The sequence below is a fragment of the Saccostrea cucullata genome, unplaced genomic scaffold (genome assembly GCF_032062105.1).
Source record: "Saccostrea cucullata isolate Sc308-1 unplaced genomic scaffold, CSIRO_AGI_Scuc_v1 ctg5189, whole genome shotgun sequence".
Lineage (NCBI taxonomy): Eukaryota > Metazoa > Mollusca > Bivalvia > Ostreida > Ostreidae > Saccostrea > Saccostrea cuccullata.
In genome coordinates, this window is record NW_026930393.1 from 3801 (window position 1) to 24839 (window position 21039).

Here is a 21039-nt window from a genome sequence, read left to right on the forward strand (position 1 = left end):
ATCACAAATTCTCCTTACTTTTTGAGATATAAAGGGAAAACGTTGGGCCCTTCTCGGTCCTTAATTATAGGGGCCAGCCCTTTTTTCGAGATACCGTTTGAAAGATCAAGTAATTTTACACTTCTTTTGTTCTATATGTCTTAACGAAATATTTGTATGTAAAAAGATATCGAAGAAAAAGTGTTAGAAATTTTAAAAAAGTCATACTGGTTCAAATGAGGACTACCACGGATAGGGCTGGGCCACAATGGGGGGAGGAGTCAAATGAATAAATAGGGAAAAATCATCTGCTCAAAAACAGTAATGGCATTTGTTGTATGGAAGCATCATCGGGTAGGTGGAAGTTTAAAATTTCACATTCCCCTGTCTAAACTACTCAATACTGAGTGATTTCTGCTTTTTTTCCCCCTAGCTATAGTGCTCAGGTGAGCGATGTGGCCCATGGGCCTCTTGTTTAATATAAGGGGTTGGTATTTTAAAGACCTGACAAAACTCAGGTCTACATTTCCATGAATAATCTAAAATATAACATACAATAACATTAGTGTTTTAAGACATTGAAGCTATACAGAAATATTTACTCGTTGTACTGTGTTAATTTTGACAGGTCTCCCAGGATGTGCTGTTTAACTATGTAAAGCTAAAGAAGAGGAAGAAATCACCATTTTAACAGGTTTGACTAATGCCTAAATTTAGTTTGTTTAGCTCACCTGAGCCAAAGGCCTAAGAGAGCTTTTCTGATCACATGTTGTCCTGCGTCTGTCTGTCTGTAAACTTTTCACATTTTCGACTTCTTCTCAAGAACCACTGAGCCAATTTCAACCAAACTTGGCACACAGTATCCTTGGATAAAGGGGATTCAAATTTGTTCAAATGAAAGGCCAGGCTCTCTTCCAAGGGGAGATAATTATGAATTAGCGAAAAATTAATTGCATCTTTTAAAAATCTTCTTCTCCAAAACCATTGGGCCAGAAAAGATGAAACTTATGTTGACGCATCCTCAGGTAGTGTAGATTCAAATTTGTTCAAATCATGACCCCCAGGGGTTGGGCTATGCCACAATTGACGATTAAAGTTTTACATCGGAATGAATACATTGGAGAATCAAATTTTTGAAAACTTCTTTTTAAGAACTATAAAGCCATGATTGGTCATATCTTTATGTAAGCATCCTTACGTAGTGTTGATTCAAGTTTGTTCAAGTCATGAATGTGAAGTAGGGGGTAGGTAGGGTGGGCCACTATTGGAAATCTATGAATATCAAGGAATTTTTTCCCAAGAACAGAAAAGCAATGTTTAATCATATAAATATGGAGGCATCCTCAGGTAGTACAAAGTCATACTGGTTCAAATGAGGGCTACCATGGTTAGGGCTGGGCCACAATGGGAGGGGGGGGAGGTCAAATGAATAAATAGGGAAAAATCATCTGCTCAAAAACAGTAATGGCATTTGTTGTTTGGAAGCATCATCGGGTAGTTGGTAGTTTAAAATTTAACATCTCCCGGTCTAAACTACTCAATAGTGAAGTGATTTCTTCTTTTATTTAATTCCTAGCCATAGGTCTCAGGTGAGTGATGTGGTCCATGGGCCTCTTGTTAAATATAAGGGGTTGGTATTTTAAAGACTTGACAAAATTCAGGTCTACATTTCCATGAACAATCAAAAATATACCATACAATCACATTAGTTTTCAAGACATTGAAGCTATACAGAAATATTTACTCATTGTACTATGTTTATTTTGACAGGTCTCCCAGTATGTGCTGTTGAAGTATGTAAAGCTAAAGAAGAGGAAGAACTCACCATTTTGACAGGTTTAACTAATGCCTAATAACTAAGTCATGTATGTGAAGTAGGGGGTAGGTAGGGTGGGCCACAATTGGAAAATTATAAGTACAATTTACAATAATTTACAATGGGAGGGAGGGGGTCAAATGAATAAATAGGGAAAAAACATCTGCTCAAAAACAGTAATGGCATTTGTTGTATGGAAGCATCATCGGGTAGTTAGTAGTTTAAAATTTCAGAATCCCCCCCCCCCCGATACCCCCCCCCCCTCCCATCTTAACTACTCAATACTGAAGTGATTTCTGCTTTAATTTCTTAGCCAGAAAAAAAAAAAAAAACTTTTATTTCTTAGCCAGTGAGTCCCATGGGAATCCGGGTTATAATAGGTCCTCAGTACCCCTTGCTTATCGTAAAAGGCGAATAAATGGGGCGGTCCTTCGGATGAGACCGTATAAACCGAGGCCCCGTGTCACAGCAGGTGTGGCACGATAACGATCCCTCCCTGCTCAATTGCCCAGAGTGCAGAGCTAAGCCAAAATTTGCAGCCTTCACCGGCAATGGTGACGTCTCCATATCAGTGAAATATTCTGGAGAGGGACGTTAAACAGTATACAATCAATCCATCTTAGCCAGTGTGCTCAGGTGAGCGGTGTGGCCCATGGGCCTCTTGTTATAACTGTGTTAAAGTACACAGTAATCATACCCTTCTATAGAGTCTTATAGTTACTGTAGAACTTTTCTATCTAACATTTTATTGTAATAACTATGAATTAGTGATGGTAAGAATGCAGATTTTATCATGAATTTTCTTCTGTAAATTATAAAGTTTATAGACTGAATTGTAAATACAATGTTATTGAATGTCAGGTTTTAAATGATTTCATGTTAACATCTATAAGAATCTGAACTGTTTTCCAGTATGGCACAATTTATATGTGTTTTAATTTATAAATATTGCTTTGTTAGACAGGTTTTATTGAGAACACTTGGAGGCTGCTATGAATAGAGACAAAGCATTGAGAAGCCAGTGTCCAGGTATTTATGTTTATCTGTTAATTCTATTTAATTGTTTAACACAGTATAATATTTACAACCAAAACATTTTACAATGAGTACATTTGTTATTTATAAACAGAGATGTGTTCCTGATGTAGATAATTCTAGAACAATGTTGTAATTTACAGAGAGATCTCTCTGACTGAAACCAACACAGCATTACAAAGTCACAGGAAAACGACGTCAGGTGTCAGTGATGTATAGACTGGTGTTACAGAAATCTGTCACCGTGTCTGGTGTTAGTGGGTGTAAACACATTACCCACGTGTCAACAGACCGGGTCTGGATCAGTGATAATAAAGGCAATCTCATCTTAACTAACACGACAGGAGACACACTAGATAAAGTGACAGGTTTTGCTAAATATAATGGTGCTGGAGTACATACTGTGACACGGGATAGTGCTGTGATTTACATAGACAGTGATTTTAACATCATAAAACGATCTAAAGATAAAGTAAAGACCACAGTGATACCATACACGTCACCATGGAGACCAAACTGTGTCTTCAGCTCCCCCTCCACTGGAGACCTGCTGGTCGGGATGTATAATACTGATACATGGACAGGCCAGGTAAACCGTTACACTAACACAGGAGAACACATACAGACCATACAGCACCACAACACAGGTCAGGATCTGTATAGAGATCCTCTCTACATCACAGAGAACAGCAATGGAGATGTTATTGCGTCTGACTATTACTGCGGTGCTGTAGTGGTGACAGACAGAAGAGGGAGACATCGCTTCTCCTACACACGTCCTCTATCAGGATCAGGACTACAGCCGTGTGGAATCTGTACTGACGCGCTGTCACACATCCTGCTGTGTGATGTTTACACCAACACAGTACAGATCATTGATAAAGATGGTCAGTACCTGACAGAGATAGATACAGTACAACACGGGATATACAGACCATGCAGCCTGAGTTATGATGACATCACCCGCTCTGTCTGGGTAGGATCATACCGCCACAACACAGTGAACATCTACAGACTTATCTATGGAGGGGATAATCTGACTGGTAAGTTATACTGAAGTATTATTATATGTTTGTTTACAATGTTTAGTGTGTATAATATAGTATATTCATTGTTTTATGTGTAATTACAGGACGCTAATGAATAATCCTACTGATAGCTTTAAGTGTAAATACATTACATGGTTAATTGAATTCTAACTTGTGTTATGTAACAAGAAAAGTTTTTAAGGTAGGATATTAATAGATAAGTTGTCAAATTAATAAGGATTTGATTTTCAGATTAGATTTAATTAGGGTTATTTTGATGTGTACTTAGTTGTTAACTTTGTTGTCAGACTTTGACAAACAATTACCGATATTGTAAAGAATGTCTAATGATTTGTAAACATGGTAAAATATTTCTCATTGATACTGTCTTCTATTTGGGTTAACATGATATTTCATATTCCTCTGCTAAATGGTGCTAAATGCTAGGTTAAATTTATAGATCACTACAAATGTCAGGAAATGGAAAAATAATTGTAGAATTGGGGTTCATGAGTGTTGGGGGGGGGGGGGGGGTAATGTCCTAGTTTTCTTATCATTCTTATTATTAGATGATATATACTTTGAATACGTCATTCAATGTGTTCAAACAAAGTTCAATCACAGTGACTACAAACATTTTGTACAGTACTGACAGTGAGATATAACCACCATTGATCATGTCTGTCTAGGAATGTTGTGTATTTCTGTAGCAGGTGTGGGGGAAATCTACACTGTGTACTGAGTTGACATTTTACATGTATATTACATGGAGATTTTATGGTTAAAATGAAACCAATGCCAGAATTATAGAGTCATATCAGTGTAACCCCCCCTCCCACCCCCAACTTCACCACACACACACACACCCTCACACACACACTCCCTCACCCTCTCCCTTCCTCACACACACACAATTTTGTTTTTTTTTGGGGGGGGGTAAGTTTTGATGGGAAGGAGGTGTCACAAAGTGTCTCACTTTATCATGCTATTTGATCTTTTTCTTTTAAGTACTGTTTTAGTGAAAAAACCCTTTTTGTTCTGTATTTACACAATGCATTATGTTAAAAAGTGAATAATTCTCAGGAACAAAAATGAAAGAAAACAAGCAAATGTGATGTGATGTGGCCCCTGGGCCTCTTGTTAAAACTTCTTAAGGTTGATAAGATGACGCAGTTAGTTTTTAGCTCTACTGGTCAGAGAATAGAAGAGCTTATGCGATAGTAATGTGTCCAGCGTCCGTCCGTCTGTCTAGCTGTCTGTCTGTCCGTCTGTCTGTAAACAATTTTTCAAAATGCTACTCCTCCTACAGTTTTGGACTGATTTCAATATAACTTGGCACACAAGTAGACTACACCAAGATACGTAATTCTGTATATCGGTTTTTGATTTCGATAAAAGGTGTTGCCGTGGAAACTAAAAATAGAAATTTCTGTGAAATTCATTAAAATGCTACTCCTCATACAGTTTTGGTCTGATTTCAATATAACTTAACACACGTAGATAACTAAAAGATACACATTTCTGTATATCGTTTTTTGATTTCGATAAAAGGTGAACGTTGTATAACTTGGCATACAAGTAGACTACACAAAGATACACAATTCTTTATATTTGTTTTTTGATTTCGATAAAAGGTGTTGCCATGGTTACTAAAAATAGAAATTTCTGTAAAATTGTTTCAAAATGCTACTCCTCCTACAGTTTTGGTCTGATTTCAATATAACTAGGCACTCAAGAAGACTACACTAAGGTACATGATTCTCTATATCGGTTTTTAATTTCAATGAACGATGTTGCCATGGTTACTATATATAGAAATTTCTGTAAAATTGTTTCAAAATGCAACTCCTCCTACAGTTTTGGTGTGATTTCAATATAAGTTTTATATATAAATATATAGGAAACATCTTTAAAAATCTTCTCAAGAACCACTCGGCAGAAAACCTGACACTTATGTAGAAGCACCCTGGGGTAGTGTAGATTCTAATTGTTAAAACCATGACCCCCGGGGGTAGGGCGGAACCACAATAGGGAATCCCAGTTTTACATTGAAATATGTAGGGAAAATCTTTAGAAATCTTCTTCTCAAGAACCAATGGCAAAGAAAAAATGAAACTTAGTATCCTTGGGAAATGAAAATTCAAAACGATTAAAATTATGACCTCTGGGGATACTAAGAGCGGGGTCACGGTAGGGGATCCTAGTTTTACATAGAAATGCATAGGAAAAATTCTCTAAAAATCATTTTCTCAAGAATCAACAGGCCATGAAAGCTGAAACTTGTGTTGAAGCATCATGGGGGTAGTGTTGATTCTAATTGGCAAAATCATGACCCCCGGGGTAGGGCGGGTGGTGCCACATTGACACAATAGGTAATCCACGTTTAACCATGTTAACATTGAAATATATAGAAAAAATTTAGAAATTTTCTTTCCAAGAACCACTGAGCCAGTAAAGCTTTATATGGAAGCATTCTGGGTAGTGTTGATTCTAAATTTTTAAAATCATGACCCCGGGGAGGGGGAGGATATAGCCTCAATATGTATTACAGGTGTGTTCCCATTTAGCCTTAATTGTTAAATATAGGTAAGAAAATGTTAAGAAGTACTAAGGCGAAATGGGAATTTTAGTATTTGTAAATATTATAACTGGGTAGATATAAAAATTTAAATAATAAATTTTTTTAGATTGAATTTAACAGTTCAGTACAATGAATGAGTACAGCATGTACAGTGAATGAAATAATACATATAATGCCAAAAATACTTTATGCTAAATATATTAAATCTTCATCACCTCAATTCACCTGAGAGCTTACTAAGGCGAAATGAGAATTCTAAATTTAACAGTTAAGGCGAGATGGGAACAAACCGTATTACAAGGGGGGGGATTCTGGTTGAAAAAAGGCATCTCCAAAGTTACTCAGGTGACTCATGTCGCCCATGGACCTCTTGTTTCATGAGTAAAAGACATAACTATTTTTCTGCTACAAAAGTAGAATCTAATTATCTATGTTTGTAAACTTTAAACAGAGGAATTAATTTTTTTTTGACAAAAAATGTTTAATTTTGTCACAACTGACCTCAAGTTGTGATGGGTTCTTTAAATTCGCATTAACAACCCAAAACAAATAATATTTTGGAAGACCTCCTGTTCACCAAGAAATAACAAGATTCAAAATAATAAACAACAAATTTATCTACATATGTACAATAAACATGAAAACGGCGAAAAGTTCAATCATGGTCATCACTGGACAGATTCACACTTCACACCACGTCACAATGTATGGTCCACCATATTGTCCCTTCCAGTCCACCATATCCTAAAATTAGCCTCACCACATACACCAATCCTCCCGTCCAGAACAGAAGCTTAATATACAATTTTGGTCACCTACAATTTTCATAGGGTTTTCTAATAAAATATTCAAAACACACATCTGTTCAATATACTAGATTTTACAAACAAATTACAGAAGAAGATATTTTTGCCGTTTAACAAGTAAATGAATTAGAGCATTTTAAATATATACATGCTCGCTATATTGCTAACAGTTTTCCAAAGAAAATTGCTCTTTAAAGCGATCAACAAAAATATTACAAAGTGTAAAAACTTACTGAGCTGTGGCATTTTATACATAAAAATCATACTGTTGACCCCCAGGTCTTGCTCTCAACACTGCTACAAAACATCCCTGAATCCCAAGATCACACAGCAGGGGAAACAATACACACTAAGTTCACACAGCATGGGTAATATAAAAGGCACACCCAAGATCACTCAGCATGGGTAAAGTATAACTCCCGGCATCCAGACCTCATCTGACAAACACTAGCCAACACCCAGTATAATTAACTGACCAAACTACTCAAACGGGTTAGACGAGTATACAGTGTACATTGATAAAAATAGCTACAAGTACAACTCAGTAACAAATAGTGCGTACTAAATGAAATAAACGATAACTCCTAATCCCCAAATAAAGATAACTCTTACCGATACCTGTACAATCAGCTAATATTAATTATTAAACATTGACATAATGTCACTTGTGACAAATTTCAATCGACCAAAGCAATAATACCAGATAATATTCTGAGACTGATTTAGAAAGATAAGATATAAAAATAACAGATCTAGAGTAACTTATTTTTTTCCTGGAACACCTGTAAAGTGCATTAGAAAAAAATTCAAATTCTAGTGCTTCATGCATGTGTTTTCATGTCTATGCTGAGAACAAGACTGTTTTTGTTATAGATCCAAGCAGTGATGATATAAATAAAGTGGATGAGTTGAAGAAGTTTCTGAGGAAGGAGAAGACAACTGTTTTCCACGCCAGAGGAATACTTGTTGGATGTGCTGAGGCTGGAAAAACAACACTACTAAAGAGATTAAGAGGGCAAAGTCAAAATGTCAGCAAAGCTACAAAGTCGTCCAGGGGAATAACAACACTGCTGAAGAGATTAAGAGGAAAACGTCAAGATGTCAGTGAAGTTACACAGTCTACCAGGGGATTGGAAGTCCATCAACATTTCTTCATTGTTAGAGATGGAGTTTTAGAGGGTAGAAAAAATTCAGAGACATATTTAAAGGACAAATTAAATAGACACTTTTCAAATAGAAATACTTTTTAGCTCACCTGAGCCAAAGGCTCAAGTGAGCTTTTCTGATCAAAATTTGTCCGTTGTCGGTCGTTGTCTTTGTCATCATTGTTGTCGTTGTCGTTGTTGTAAACTTTTCACATTTTCATCTTCTTCTCAAAAACCGCTGGGCCAATTTCAACCAAACTTGCTACAAAGTATCCTTGGGTAAAGGGGATTCAGGTTTGTTCAAATGACGGGCCGCGCCCTTTTCCAAGGGGAGATAATTATGAATTAGAGAAAAATTAATGGCATTTAAAAAAAAATCTTCTTCTCAAGAACCACTGGGCCAGGAAAGATGAAAGTCATGTGGAATCATCCTCAGGTAGTGTAGATTCAAGTTTGTTTAAATCATGACCCCCAGGGGTAGGGTGGGGCCAAAATGGCCGATCAAAGTTTTACATAGGAATATATAGGAAAAATCTTTAAAAATCTTCTTCTCAAGAACCACTGTGGCAGGAAAAATGAAAGTCATGTGGCATCATCCTCAGGTAGTGTAAATTCAAGTTTATTCAAATCATGACCCCCGGGGGTAGGGTGGGGCCAAAATGGCCAATGAAAGGTTAACATAGGAATGTATGGCAAAAATCTTTAAAAATCTTCTTTTCAAGAGCCACTGGGCCAGGATAGATGAAAGTCATGTGGAATCATCCTCAGGTAGTGTAGATTCAAGTTTGTTCAAATCATGACCCCCATATGGCTAGTAGGGTAGGGTGGGGCCAAAATGGCCGATCAAAGTTTTACATAGGAATATATAGGAAAATCTTGAAAAAACTTCTTCTAAAGAACCACTGGGCCAGGAAAGATGAAAGTCATAAGGAATCATCCTCAGGTAGTGTAGATTCAAGTTTGTTCAAATCATGACCCCTAGGGGTAGGTGGGGCCAAAATGGCCGATCAAAGTTTTACATAGGAATATATAGGAAAAATCTTTAAAAATCTTCTTCTCAAGAACCACTGGGCCAGGAAAGATGAAAGTCATGTGGAATCATCCTCAGGTAGTGTAGATTCAAGTTTATTCAAATCATGACCCCCAGGGGTAGGGTGGGGCCAAAATGGCTGATCGAAGTTTTACATAGGAATATATAGGAAAAATCATTTTTATTTTGTGGTTTTTTCCGGACCGTTTCTCAGAAACTATTGCAAGGATTAATCTGAATATTTGTACACTTATTAATCACCATATGAGGGTGTGCACCTGGAATTTTCAACTGTTTTTGTTAATTTTTTTGCATTTTACAGGATTTATTTTTTATTTTAATTGACTTGTTCATTTTGGGCTCATGTATAAGGTTTGAGATATAGAATGTAGATTATCTGTTCAAAAATACTACAGCTTAAAACTACTCATAAAAACTTAAAAAAAGAAACATCATCAAGTGTTAAAAACAGGTTTTACATTGCACAGAAGATAATGTAATTTCATTTGTCACGTGGGAATAATGACTGGACATGCATCCAGTTAAAGATAAATTAATGAGTTTGGTGTTGGAAGTTGTTAAGGCATATCTCTTATCAAGTGTGTGTGTTATCTTATCTCCAGGGAATAAGGCACAAGAATTAAAGATCTCTCTTCTCTTATTCTCTTAATTGTAATTTATTGTCTGTCAAAGCACTTCATTAATAGATGACCAGTTCTTTATTTTCAAAATGCATTTCAAATTGATATATCAAGATTAATTTGATTTTGTATAATGTTTTTTTTTTTAACAATCAGTTTGCAGAGTGACATAACACATAATTATGTTCCCCAAACGAAGTTGGGGAACATATTGTTTTTACTCTGTTTCTTATTAAGGTCTTCCGTCTTCACGGAAGACCTTATAGTGATTCTACTGTTTCTTATTATTATTATTCTTATTAAGGTATTCCGTCTTCACGGAAGACCTCATAGTGATTCTACTGTTTCTTATTATTCTTATTAAGGTCTTCCGTCTTCACGGAAGACCTTATAGTGATTGTACTGTTTCTTATTATTATTCTTTTTTTTGACAAAAAGTTTGTGCACGCGATTTCTCGAAAACTATTCAGCGGTTTCTCATGAAACTTTCACAAAATATGTGTCATTATATGAAGTTGTTACATCCGAAGAAAAATTTGGAAAATTCGCTTCTGGTGCCAAGTTATGGACAATTTCCTGATTTTAAAATGCAATTTTGTCGCGCACTTTTATCGAAAATGGCTGAGGATATGAACTGGAGACTTATTGGAGACGATAGCTTGTGACTTTCTGGTTTGCAGAATTACCTTTTCGTGCGTCGTCAGTACTTCCGGTCGTTACGAGATGCAAATTTAAAAATATCGTATTTTCTAACTTTTTTGTTTTTCAGTATTTTTCATTTATTTTTGGTATCTTAATAGAAATCCTCCTTATTATGCTTACTATTTAATTTGTTTGAATGTTGATAAATCTTAAATCTAGATATTAGCATTCAAAAATCTGAAGCGGGTCCAAAATGGCGGCTGTCTCAGTCAACGCCGACATTTCGCAATAGTGGTTTATGGAGTCAGCCGTGCGTTTGCTTGAACAAAAGTAACATAAGTGTACATGGAATGTAAAGGAATACTTGGATTGTCACGTCGTAGTTACGTTGCAGTTCTGTGTCAAACTAACGTCTTCTATAATTGGTTTTGGCTGGTTCTCAAGGTAGAAAAAGAAAAGACTAAATGTGTAAATGAAATATCTTTTGTTTTGCACCACGGAAAAACAGATCTTAAATCATACCTATAAATAATACTTTTTCAAAAAAGAATATCAATTATGTCAATATCAATATCACATATCAATCTCAACCGCTGTTTTTTTCTATGCACAATAGTGTCATATTAAACTAATAATAAAACAGAAATAAGAAAACGATTTTTTTTAAAGATCGCTTCTTGGACTTTATTTTTGCATTCTTGTCTAAAAGACCTGATTCAAGTTATTGAGCATAAATGATATCTGATTCCTTGACTGTCGTAAATGTATGGCGAGCCATGTTTTTCGGTGTAACGTGAAATTGAAAAAAAAAATTAAAAATTTATAACCGTTTCATCGCTTTTGTGTTACATGCATATATACAATATGGAATTTATCAAATGTGTTAAATGTAAATATAATTTCTAAACTTCCAAACGTTGGATATAAGAACGTTTTTTTTTCTTAATTTCATTGAAGCTATCACACGTATTTAATAGAACATTCCAAAGAAAAGGTGCGAAGATTAACTCGTGGCGTTTGGCGCTAAATTTTGAATAGTGGTCCGCCTTTGAAAATTTTAAGAGAGAAGCACTGTTTCGTGAATCACGTATATACAAGAAGATTAAGAGTAGAGGTCACTATTCCGTAATATTTTGAGCGTTGGAATTTCATGCTGGCGACTTGCGTTCAATCCTCCTTGTGTGCAAATGTGTGGGTTTTTTTTTTTTTTTTTTTTTTTTATATATATATATATATATTTTCAGCTTCGTTTTACGTTTTCTTTCCGGAATCGGACGGAAGACCTCTCGTTGATCGCAACGAATTTCATATCTAGTTATTATTATTTTTCTTCTTCCTGGGCACTTTTTTGTCCGCGAATGATCTCGTAAACTACACATCCGACTAAGGTGAAATGTTTTTAGGATCAATAGACATGTTATGAAGATTTGCAGAACGAAGGTCATTTTGCGCGCACGTGCTTGAAAGAGCGCGCACGTGAAACACGTGAAATGACCAATATAATGAATATAACAGTAACTTTTTCAATTTTGAATGAAATGCTTTGAAACGCATAATATAAGGATATATTAATAGCATAGACAAGATGACATGGTCAAAATAGCAAGATCTCACGGGCATACACGTGCGCTTTGCTCTGATTGGCTGAAACTAAAGTCTCAATTTCTCTCTTGTTTTTTGATGAAATCTTTTGAAATTTTGAACATAGCCATGCATAAAGATATCCTACAACACGATATATAGCAAGGTATCATGAAAACACGTGCATGCACGTGCGGTGCAATCTGATTGGCTGAAACTTTAAATAGCTATAGCTCCCTTTGTTTTTAACCAAACATAATGGGATTTGCAACATAGATAGATATAAAGGACTTCTACAAGAAGGTATGGTCACCATGCACATCCATACACCTGCGTGTACGTGCACTGCAATCTGATTGGCTGAAACTTTAAACAGCTAAACTCCCTTGGTTTTCAACCAAACAGGATGTTATTTAGAACAAAGATAGATGTAATGGACTTCTACAAGAAGGTATGGTCACCACATGCTCATGCATGCACGTGAAATGAGTAAAATCAAAAATACACTTGAATGAGCGTATTTTTTAATACTTTTGGATTAAATACCAAGTCTTTAATATTTAGTATATTATAATATATAGATTGTGTAGACAAGATGATATGGTCATTACGCACACGCATTCACATGTGAACGCATGTAATGCTAAAATTTGAATGAACCTCGTACACTTCTGGGTAAACGTTGTTTAAGTCTCAAATACATAGTGTTTTATTATTTAATGAAGCTTACAGGGAATATGGCACCAAAAGGGAGTTGGGGAGTGTTTGGGGAACATTTGTAACGGTCCCCGTTACAATTAGCACTAGTTGCAATTTATTTTTTTAACGCAGAAATAAATGAAAAAATAAAATGAAAAAATAAAAAAAAATGTTACAATGGAATTACAATGTATTAGTATTGATGTTTCATTTGGTTGCACCTTCGTTTCATTCATTAAGAAACATGATGAGCAATTATATTTCACTGCAAATATTTGTAAGTAAATTGTGAACACCTCTAGATCCATAAAGTATTTTTGAATTGGCACCTTCTCTGAAAAACCCAGGGGGGGTATTTGTCCCTATTGGACAGTTCTAGCTTTAAATTATGACCCCCTGGGGGTTAAAATTCAAGCCCCCCCCCCTGATTTGTGCTTTTTCCTAGCCATTTGCTCAGGTGAGCAATGTGGCCCCTGGGCCTCTTGTTTGAGTTTTTTTATGAAACCCAGTTTTAAATTAAAGAAACTATTCAAGATATCTTCATCAAAATTTATACGCTGAATACACATTTTACATGTATGTTGCCTTAGTAATGAAGCCTGGACGGGGCATTCATGTCCTATGTCCTAGATCCTCTTATGTTCTGAATCAGTCTAGAGCAGCCAACCAGGGAGCTGGAAAATATTCAATCATCATATAATAAATACTGTAGATTCCTAAATATACGCGTGGAATTAATTATCATCATATAATAAATACTGTAGATTCCTAAATATACACGTGGAATTAATTATCATCATATAATAAATACTGTACATTCCTAAATATACACGTGGAATTAATTATAATCATATAATATTATACAATTATTGCTGTGTTTTGAGGTCAATACAATGATTAAGCCATCTGAGGAGTACAATATTCACCGAGCCCGGAGGGCAAGGTGAATATTGTACTTTGAAGATGGCTAAATCATTGTATTGACCGAAAAAACAGTAATAATTGTTTTATTAAATGATTCACTATATGTGGAATTAATTATCATCATATAATAAATAAGGTAGATTCCTAAGTATACACGTGGAATTAATTATCATCATATAATAAATACTGTAGATTCCTAAATATACACGTGGAATTAATTATCATCATATAATAAATACTGTAGATTCCTAAATATACACGTGGAATTAATTATCATCATATAATAAATACTGTAGATTCCTAAATATACACGTGGAGTTAATTATCATCACATAATAAATACTGTAGATTCCTAAATATACACAATGAATTAATTATTGCGTTATTTTGCGAAAAGCACCACACACGAAATTAAAGCTGCTTAATCCAAAACAGGCACATATTATCTTAAACAATAAAAATACGTCATTACGTAGATAATATATAAAAGTAAATAATAAGATTGATTTAGTAGTTTATTACAACAATCCCTACATGGAAAACATAGATCAAAAACCTTATTGACAATCAGAAGTTCCTGACGGGAAGTTAAGATCTGTTGTGAAGTCACCTTTGAAAAAAAATTTTATCTGTTATATCTAATATCAAAGATTTTTTAAAACAGAAGTTAAGTTACAAACTTTAAGGCAAACATATTGTCTGTGTACAGGTATAAGTGCTTTGTTGTGAAAAAAATGCTTGAGTTTGTTCTTCATGACATATAATCGATAAATTTAATTTTTCGAAGGTGATTTCACGCGATAACAACAAAGGATTTACTCCGATTATTTTTTGTTTGTGACCTAACAAAAATTATTCTTTTAACTTTTGAATTTTCAAATCTTTTGAAAGAAAGACTTTGGGGACATGATTTGACAAAAGTTAAAACAATTTATGGACAATTATTTTTCAAGAAGAAAAAGGAATATATTTTTTCGTGATTAGAATCGGTCTAAGCAGCTTTAAGATACTCGCTTTTATTTTTATAGTGCTGAAATATTTTTTAAAACTCTTGATTGACCGTTCATTCGCGAATTCTTATTCTAAGGGGCATAACTCTGTCAAAAGAAACTTGACCTAGATATTGATATGATTAATCTGTATACCAACATTTCATTTCAGTAAGTGCAATGGTTGTGAAGAAATCGAAGGAAACTTAGTTGACCAATAGGCAGACTGATTGACAGACCGACCAACTGACAGACAGCAGCAAAGCAATATACCCTCGATTCTTTAAAAGGGGATTTCAAAAATGTATTATTTATATAATGAACACATATATGTTGATTTAAGTTAAAGTCAATGGACTGTTTGTTCTCAATCCTCCAACATGAAAAAAGAGATAAGGCCAAAAAAATAATAACTTGGTTCTCAGGCTCATCCGCATTTTATTCAATAATTCGCATTACCCATTTTTATCCTCAAATAATAAGATAAATTTTCTCTCATGCGCTCGTAATTACCCCCCAAAAACCCCGAAGAATTCCTGACTGCATTTTGACTGCATTTTAGAAATCAGTCAAACGTTACACAAACATCAAGATGATTCAAATTTTTGGCCTAGTTAAAAACGCAAATATGGCCATCAAGTACACAGGATAAAGCATCAAGATTAAGATAAGTTATAAGGTTAAAGTGCAGATTCATGAGGAATCTACTTTCACGGTACGAAGTGGGGTTTCTGAAGGTTTTCCAGGCTAGAACTTGATCAATAACGTGATCAAAGATGGCTCCCTCAACCTCAGAACTCGGACGTCAGCAAGATTCCCAGATTTCATATAGTGTGGTAAACCAAAGACTAAGGGATTTGACAAAGTTTAATAAAATCATATTAAGCACTATTTATAGTGCTGAAACACTTATATTAGTTGTGTTACGTAAGCAATTGACCAGCATCACTGTTGGGTTCAGTAAGTTTAACACATCTCGTTTTTAGGATAACATCGTTTCATTATATGAATTGTCAGGAAGTAGATGTAGAAGATACAATAGAAAAGAGAAAGAAGCAGGAAATAGATTTTTTTGATATCTACACTTGATGCTAAAACACTGGACTAAAAATTTAGTGTTGAAATTATATCTTTATAAAAAAAATCCCGCATCTGTTTTTCATAAGATAAAAAGAAAAAAAAAATGTCCCTCATGCATTTTATATTCTTAAGAAAACAGGACTGAGAACCAAGTTAAAAATTTTTTTGCCTAAATAATTAATCTATGATGTGCTAAATGAAAACAGAACTAAATAATAGCATTCCTGTTTTTCAGTGGCCGATGATGACTCACCATTAAAGTCATTTATCAGGATAAATGCTGCAGATTTGAAACCAGACCCAAGCAGTAGTGCCGTTGCCAGCTCTGATGCAAATGAAAGAGAAAATTTGGAAGTAGGAAGTACTGATAAAAGCACTGAAGTCGTTTTATATAGCCGAGAAGAAAAGGAAGAAGAGAGTGTGGAAATGCCTAGTTCATCAACGGAGGACACAGAAGAAGAGAACACAGTAGAGGTAATGGCCAGTCTTATCTCACAGGAAGCTACAGCTATGGTGAAAGAGGAAATTTTTCAGAAAATCTTGGCTGAAAAAGAGAAGTTACCAACTGTTAGCATGCTGGATTTTGCTGGTCAGTTAGCGTATTATGCCTGTCACCAAATTTACGTAACACCAAAGGCCTTCTTTATCCTTGTGTTGGACATGACTAAGAAGTTTGAGGATGTGGTGGATCAAGAGAAAGACAATCAAGAAGGATCAATCTTCTCCGTGTGGACTTACAAAGGTAAGACACTTGTAAAATGATAGATTTTTAGCTCTTATGAGTCAAAGGCTCAAAGTGCTATTACTATTGCCATTCGTTCGGTGTGCGGCATGCATTGTTAAGTGTGCATAAACTTTTTACAATAAACCATAACTCAAGGTCCCCTTAGTCAATTTTTGTCAAATTTGTTACCACATATCCTTGGCGTAAAAGCTTCCATGTATAAAAAAAAGCGCTGGGTCGTGACCCTTAGACAAAGGGAGATAATTAGAAAAAATAAAACAAAAGTACTGGTTGCTTAAAAATCTCTTGTCAAGAACTAATGTTGTAGATTAAAATCATGGGGAAATTCCATAGTTCAAACAGCATGGTCTCAAGGTCACTTCAAAGTTGTCCAGCAATTAAATTAATTTTATTAAAATGTTGATATTTTGCTTACTATAAAGACTATTTACAAAACAAAATTAAAGCTGGAGACCAAAACCTTGAAGTTAAAATTGCGAAAGATTCTTACGAGTGGATACTACGTGGTATTCAATAGGGTTTGGATCAAAAGTAATAAACTTAAATAGAACAGACAGATCACCAACATATTATAAGAATGCACAAGTAAATTTATTTGGTCGAAACCGGTCAACTGGAGTTGTGGATAACCACTCGCGCACTTACAAAAGCAGATAAAATTTGCTGTGGGCCATTTGATATTTAAAAAAGAAGTTACAATGAAGATTAATTCTGTTTGTAACTTTGAATATATTAAAAAATGTCTTTCATCTTTTAAAAAGGAATGAAGTAAAATATTTTTAACATAGCCAATTTTTATCAGTCTGAGAATACTTAATTTTACAAAATTTTTTAGGTCTTAGTAGAGTTCTTTTGTAAAACAAACTACTGGTTGCCCACATGGAAAATGAATTTTCCCCTGGAACAAAATAAATCACATTTCAGTTTTATTTTGTATGTACTTTCAGTTTCTGAACAAATGCTCTACAAACGTAGATTATTTGTATTGGTTGCAAGCATATTCGTTCAACAAGTACATGATCAAACATGGGGATTTATCGAAGCAGTTATAGGGAAAAAACCTTTAATTATTTTCCCATAGAACTCTTTACCAACTTTAGGCCCTCTCAGTACTTTACTATGACAATTTCCAAAAAATCCCTAGCTTCATTTAAAACTCTTCATTTAAAACTCTTCTAAGCTCTAACAAAAGATATTGAAAAAATAGTCCCATAGAATTTATAGGTCAAAATTTCAGTTATTTTCAACTTATAGTGATCAGCAGTAAATAACACGCTACACCAAAAATCATTAATTACTACAGTAATTATATATAAAATCTATCTCATACATGTATGTTTTCATGTGGTAGTGTTAATTACAGATGCAGGGCTAGTAGGTTAATCCTTAAGCTCAATTGGAAGATCACTGGACTGGCTTGCCAGAGGCCCTGAGTTTTATCCCAAGCAAAAGCCTATAAATGTATGTGTTTAATACAATCATTTGTGGCAGGTATCGGTTCGTTTCTTTGAACTTGACACATGAATTGGTGATCAGTAACCAGGAATAATGAATCTGTTGGTGTGACCATTGAACCTGGCTAAACTTCTCCAAATACACTGGTTACCGTACAAAAGTACAATATATTATGATATATTTTTTTCTTCAATTCAGATATCATAGAAAAAAGGTTGTAGATACTAAAGGAAGTATTATGTAAAAAAAAAATTGCAGTTCATATTTATTTCTTTTTTGAATAACTTTATATTAAGGATATAATTATTACCGGTATTTCATTTAATTCTGTTAAAGTAGTGTAAAAAATGATGAAGTTCTGATACAACATTTTTTTCCCATGGTTGTAAGTAAAAGGCTGTAGAGCTTACTCTTATCAGACACACCTGTATGTATTTTTTAGCTTTACTGATCAGAGACCGAAATGTATTATGCAAAAGTAAGGTATCCGTCATCTGTCCGTCTGTCTGTCTGTATGTCTGTCTACTAAGTCGTCCGTCTGTAAAAAAAAAATCGAAACACTACTCCACCCTGAGTTTTTGGCTGATTACAGTATAACTTGGCATACAAGCAGACTGCACTAATATACATAATTCTTAATATGGGATTCTGATTTTAATGATCAGTGTTGCAATGACTAATAAAAATAGAAATTTCAATCTGTGAAATATTTTCAAAATGCTACTTCTCTTACAGTTTTGGTCTGATTTCGATATAACATGGCACACGTGCAGATTATACACCTAGTAAACGTATACATTCTATTTACTGCTTTGCAAAAATTTAAATCAAAGTGCTACTTTTCTTTCCCTTTGCTCTTAGTACTACCCAGTAGGGCTTGTAACAGTCTCATTAAAGAATTATAGTTTTATCATTACGCTTTATTTGTTCCTTTATACCTTTGTTTCTTTTAGACTACTTGAAGTTTTGGATAACCTCGATCAAGACATTTGGAGGCAAAAAGGCACCACTGTTTCTTGTTGTCACACACACAGAGAAAAAATCTAAAGATGTAAGTATTCTGTCTTAAATAATGTAAATTATAAAAGGAATGAACAAAAATCCAACCTACCATGAGAATGTAAAAGTACTGCCATATTTTACAGAAAAAAAGACTTCTGACCTTTTAGGTTATGAGATTGGTTACAGTCTTTACAAAATGAACTGGGTTTTATTTTTGTTGATGACTGTGGGCAAAATATGGATAATAATTCTTGTCTTTGATATTGATAGCTTACCTGAGCTGCAAACTCAAGTGAGCTTTATAGATCATCCGTTGTCCTGTGGCTATTCATCCGTCTCTGTATCTGTTGTTCCTCTTTAAAAATTTGCTATGTTTTACTCCTTAAGTACCATGGTATGGGCCAAAAATTAACCAAGTTGTTACAATTTGTCTTTCGCTTAGGTTAAAATTTAGAAATTTCAAAGACACACCCAGTTTTATATCTGTAAGCTTAATTTGACAATTTCATTTTTGTTCTTGAACTTGTATTGAAATTTAATTTTATTCTGTTCTTTATTTTTTTTTATAAGAAATCATGGTTTTGTATTAAACAGAAGAAAATGTTTAAGGAAAGATCAAAACTGGAAAACACCAAATGATAATACAATAAATAGTCAAAAATATATGATTACATATAAATTAGTTCTCATAGTGAAAAACAACTTTGCTATCTGTTGTCACAGTTGCATTAGCAGTCCCAGTTGCCTGTAATAGGGTGTATAGAAGGACCATTCTTACTTCCAATGGGAGATAATCAAGGAAAAGTCATTAGAAGTCACAAAAAATATCATCATAACAAGACCCTCTATGCCAGAAAAAAATTAAACTTGTGAGAACGCTTCCTATGATAGTGTGTGTTAATTCTAATTTCTTTAAATCTTGGTTCTAAGGGGTAGGGTAGTGCCACAATAGGACATTAAAGTTCATAAAAGACCTGATAAACCACTAGACCAGTTTTGGGGGGTAGGGTAATGCCAATATAGGATATTAAAGTTCATAAAAAACCTGATAAACTGTTGGAACAGAAAAACTGAAACGTGTGATATCATCATCAGGTTAATTTAATTCAAACCATATCAACATTGGTTCCGATGGCAATAGGCATTGAAAGATTTATACTGAAATATAACAAGGCAGCACAGTTCAGACTTACTATGAGAAATCAACGGAAAATAAAAGTGCGAAAACGGAAATTTTTTTTTAAACTGAATTTATTATTATTAAGCTTTTATTTTATGACATAACTTAAATACTTATGGAAATAGCATAATATAACCTACTCTGTACTATATGAAGTTTGGTCAGGTCAAAGTACTTTCAGGTGATGAATGCATAGTACGTGTACTGAATGTACTGAATGTAGGTCATTAACAAATATTAATATCGTAAGGGCATACCCTATTTGAAAGTAAAAATTCAAGCTATTAATTGTTTCTGCTTACTTTGTACCTTCTGAAAAGTACTGCTGCTTTGCATAGAATTTGCGTTTAAATAGTTAAAATTTCAGGTAAATAGCCCTATGTCGAAATATGTTTGACTTTTACCAAATTTTTTGTGTACCTATAAATCCACGCTCTCAATTTAAAGGAAGCAGTAGCACATTTCAAATTAAGGAACATATCCTTTATTTATATTCAAAACATGGTTAAAATTTATTTAATCTATGCCCTTACAAAAGGAAGATTCTGTGAAAGTTCTGTGAAAGTTTTATCAAAGAGACAAGAAAGCCTTATGCGATAGTAGTGCAATCCGTCATCAATCTAGCTGTCTGTCTGTCCGTCCTTCTATTTGCCTGTAAACAATTTTATAATCACATTTTCT

At 34.4% G+C, this 21039-nt stretch overlaps 1 protein-coding gene across 1 annotated transcript; it reads left to right on the forward strand.

Moving 5' to 3' along the window:
• The first annotated feature begins 2977 nt into the window (after positions 1-2977).
• Positions 2978-19302, forward strand: LOC134228398 (uncharacterized). Its single transcript, XM_062710048.1, has 4 exons — positions 2978-3873; positions 8119-8424; positions 16212-16718; positions 19130-19302. The coding sequence occupies exons 1-4, from the start codon at positions 3042-3044 to the stop codon at positions 19243-19245; spliced, it is 1761 nt and encodes a 586-aa protein (XP_062566032.1). The 5' UTR covers positions 2978-3041; the 3' UTR covers positions 19246-19302.
• The last annotated feature ends 1737 nt before the right edge of the window (positions 19303-21039 follow it).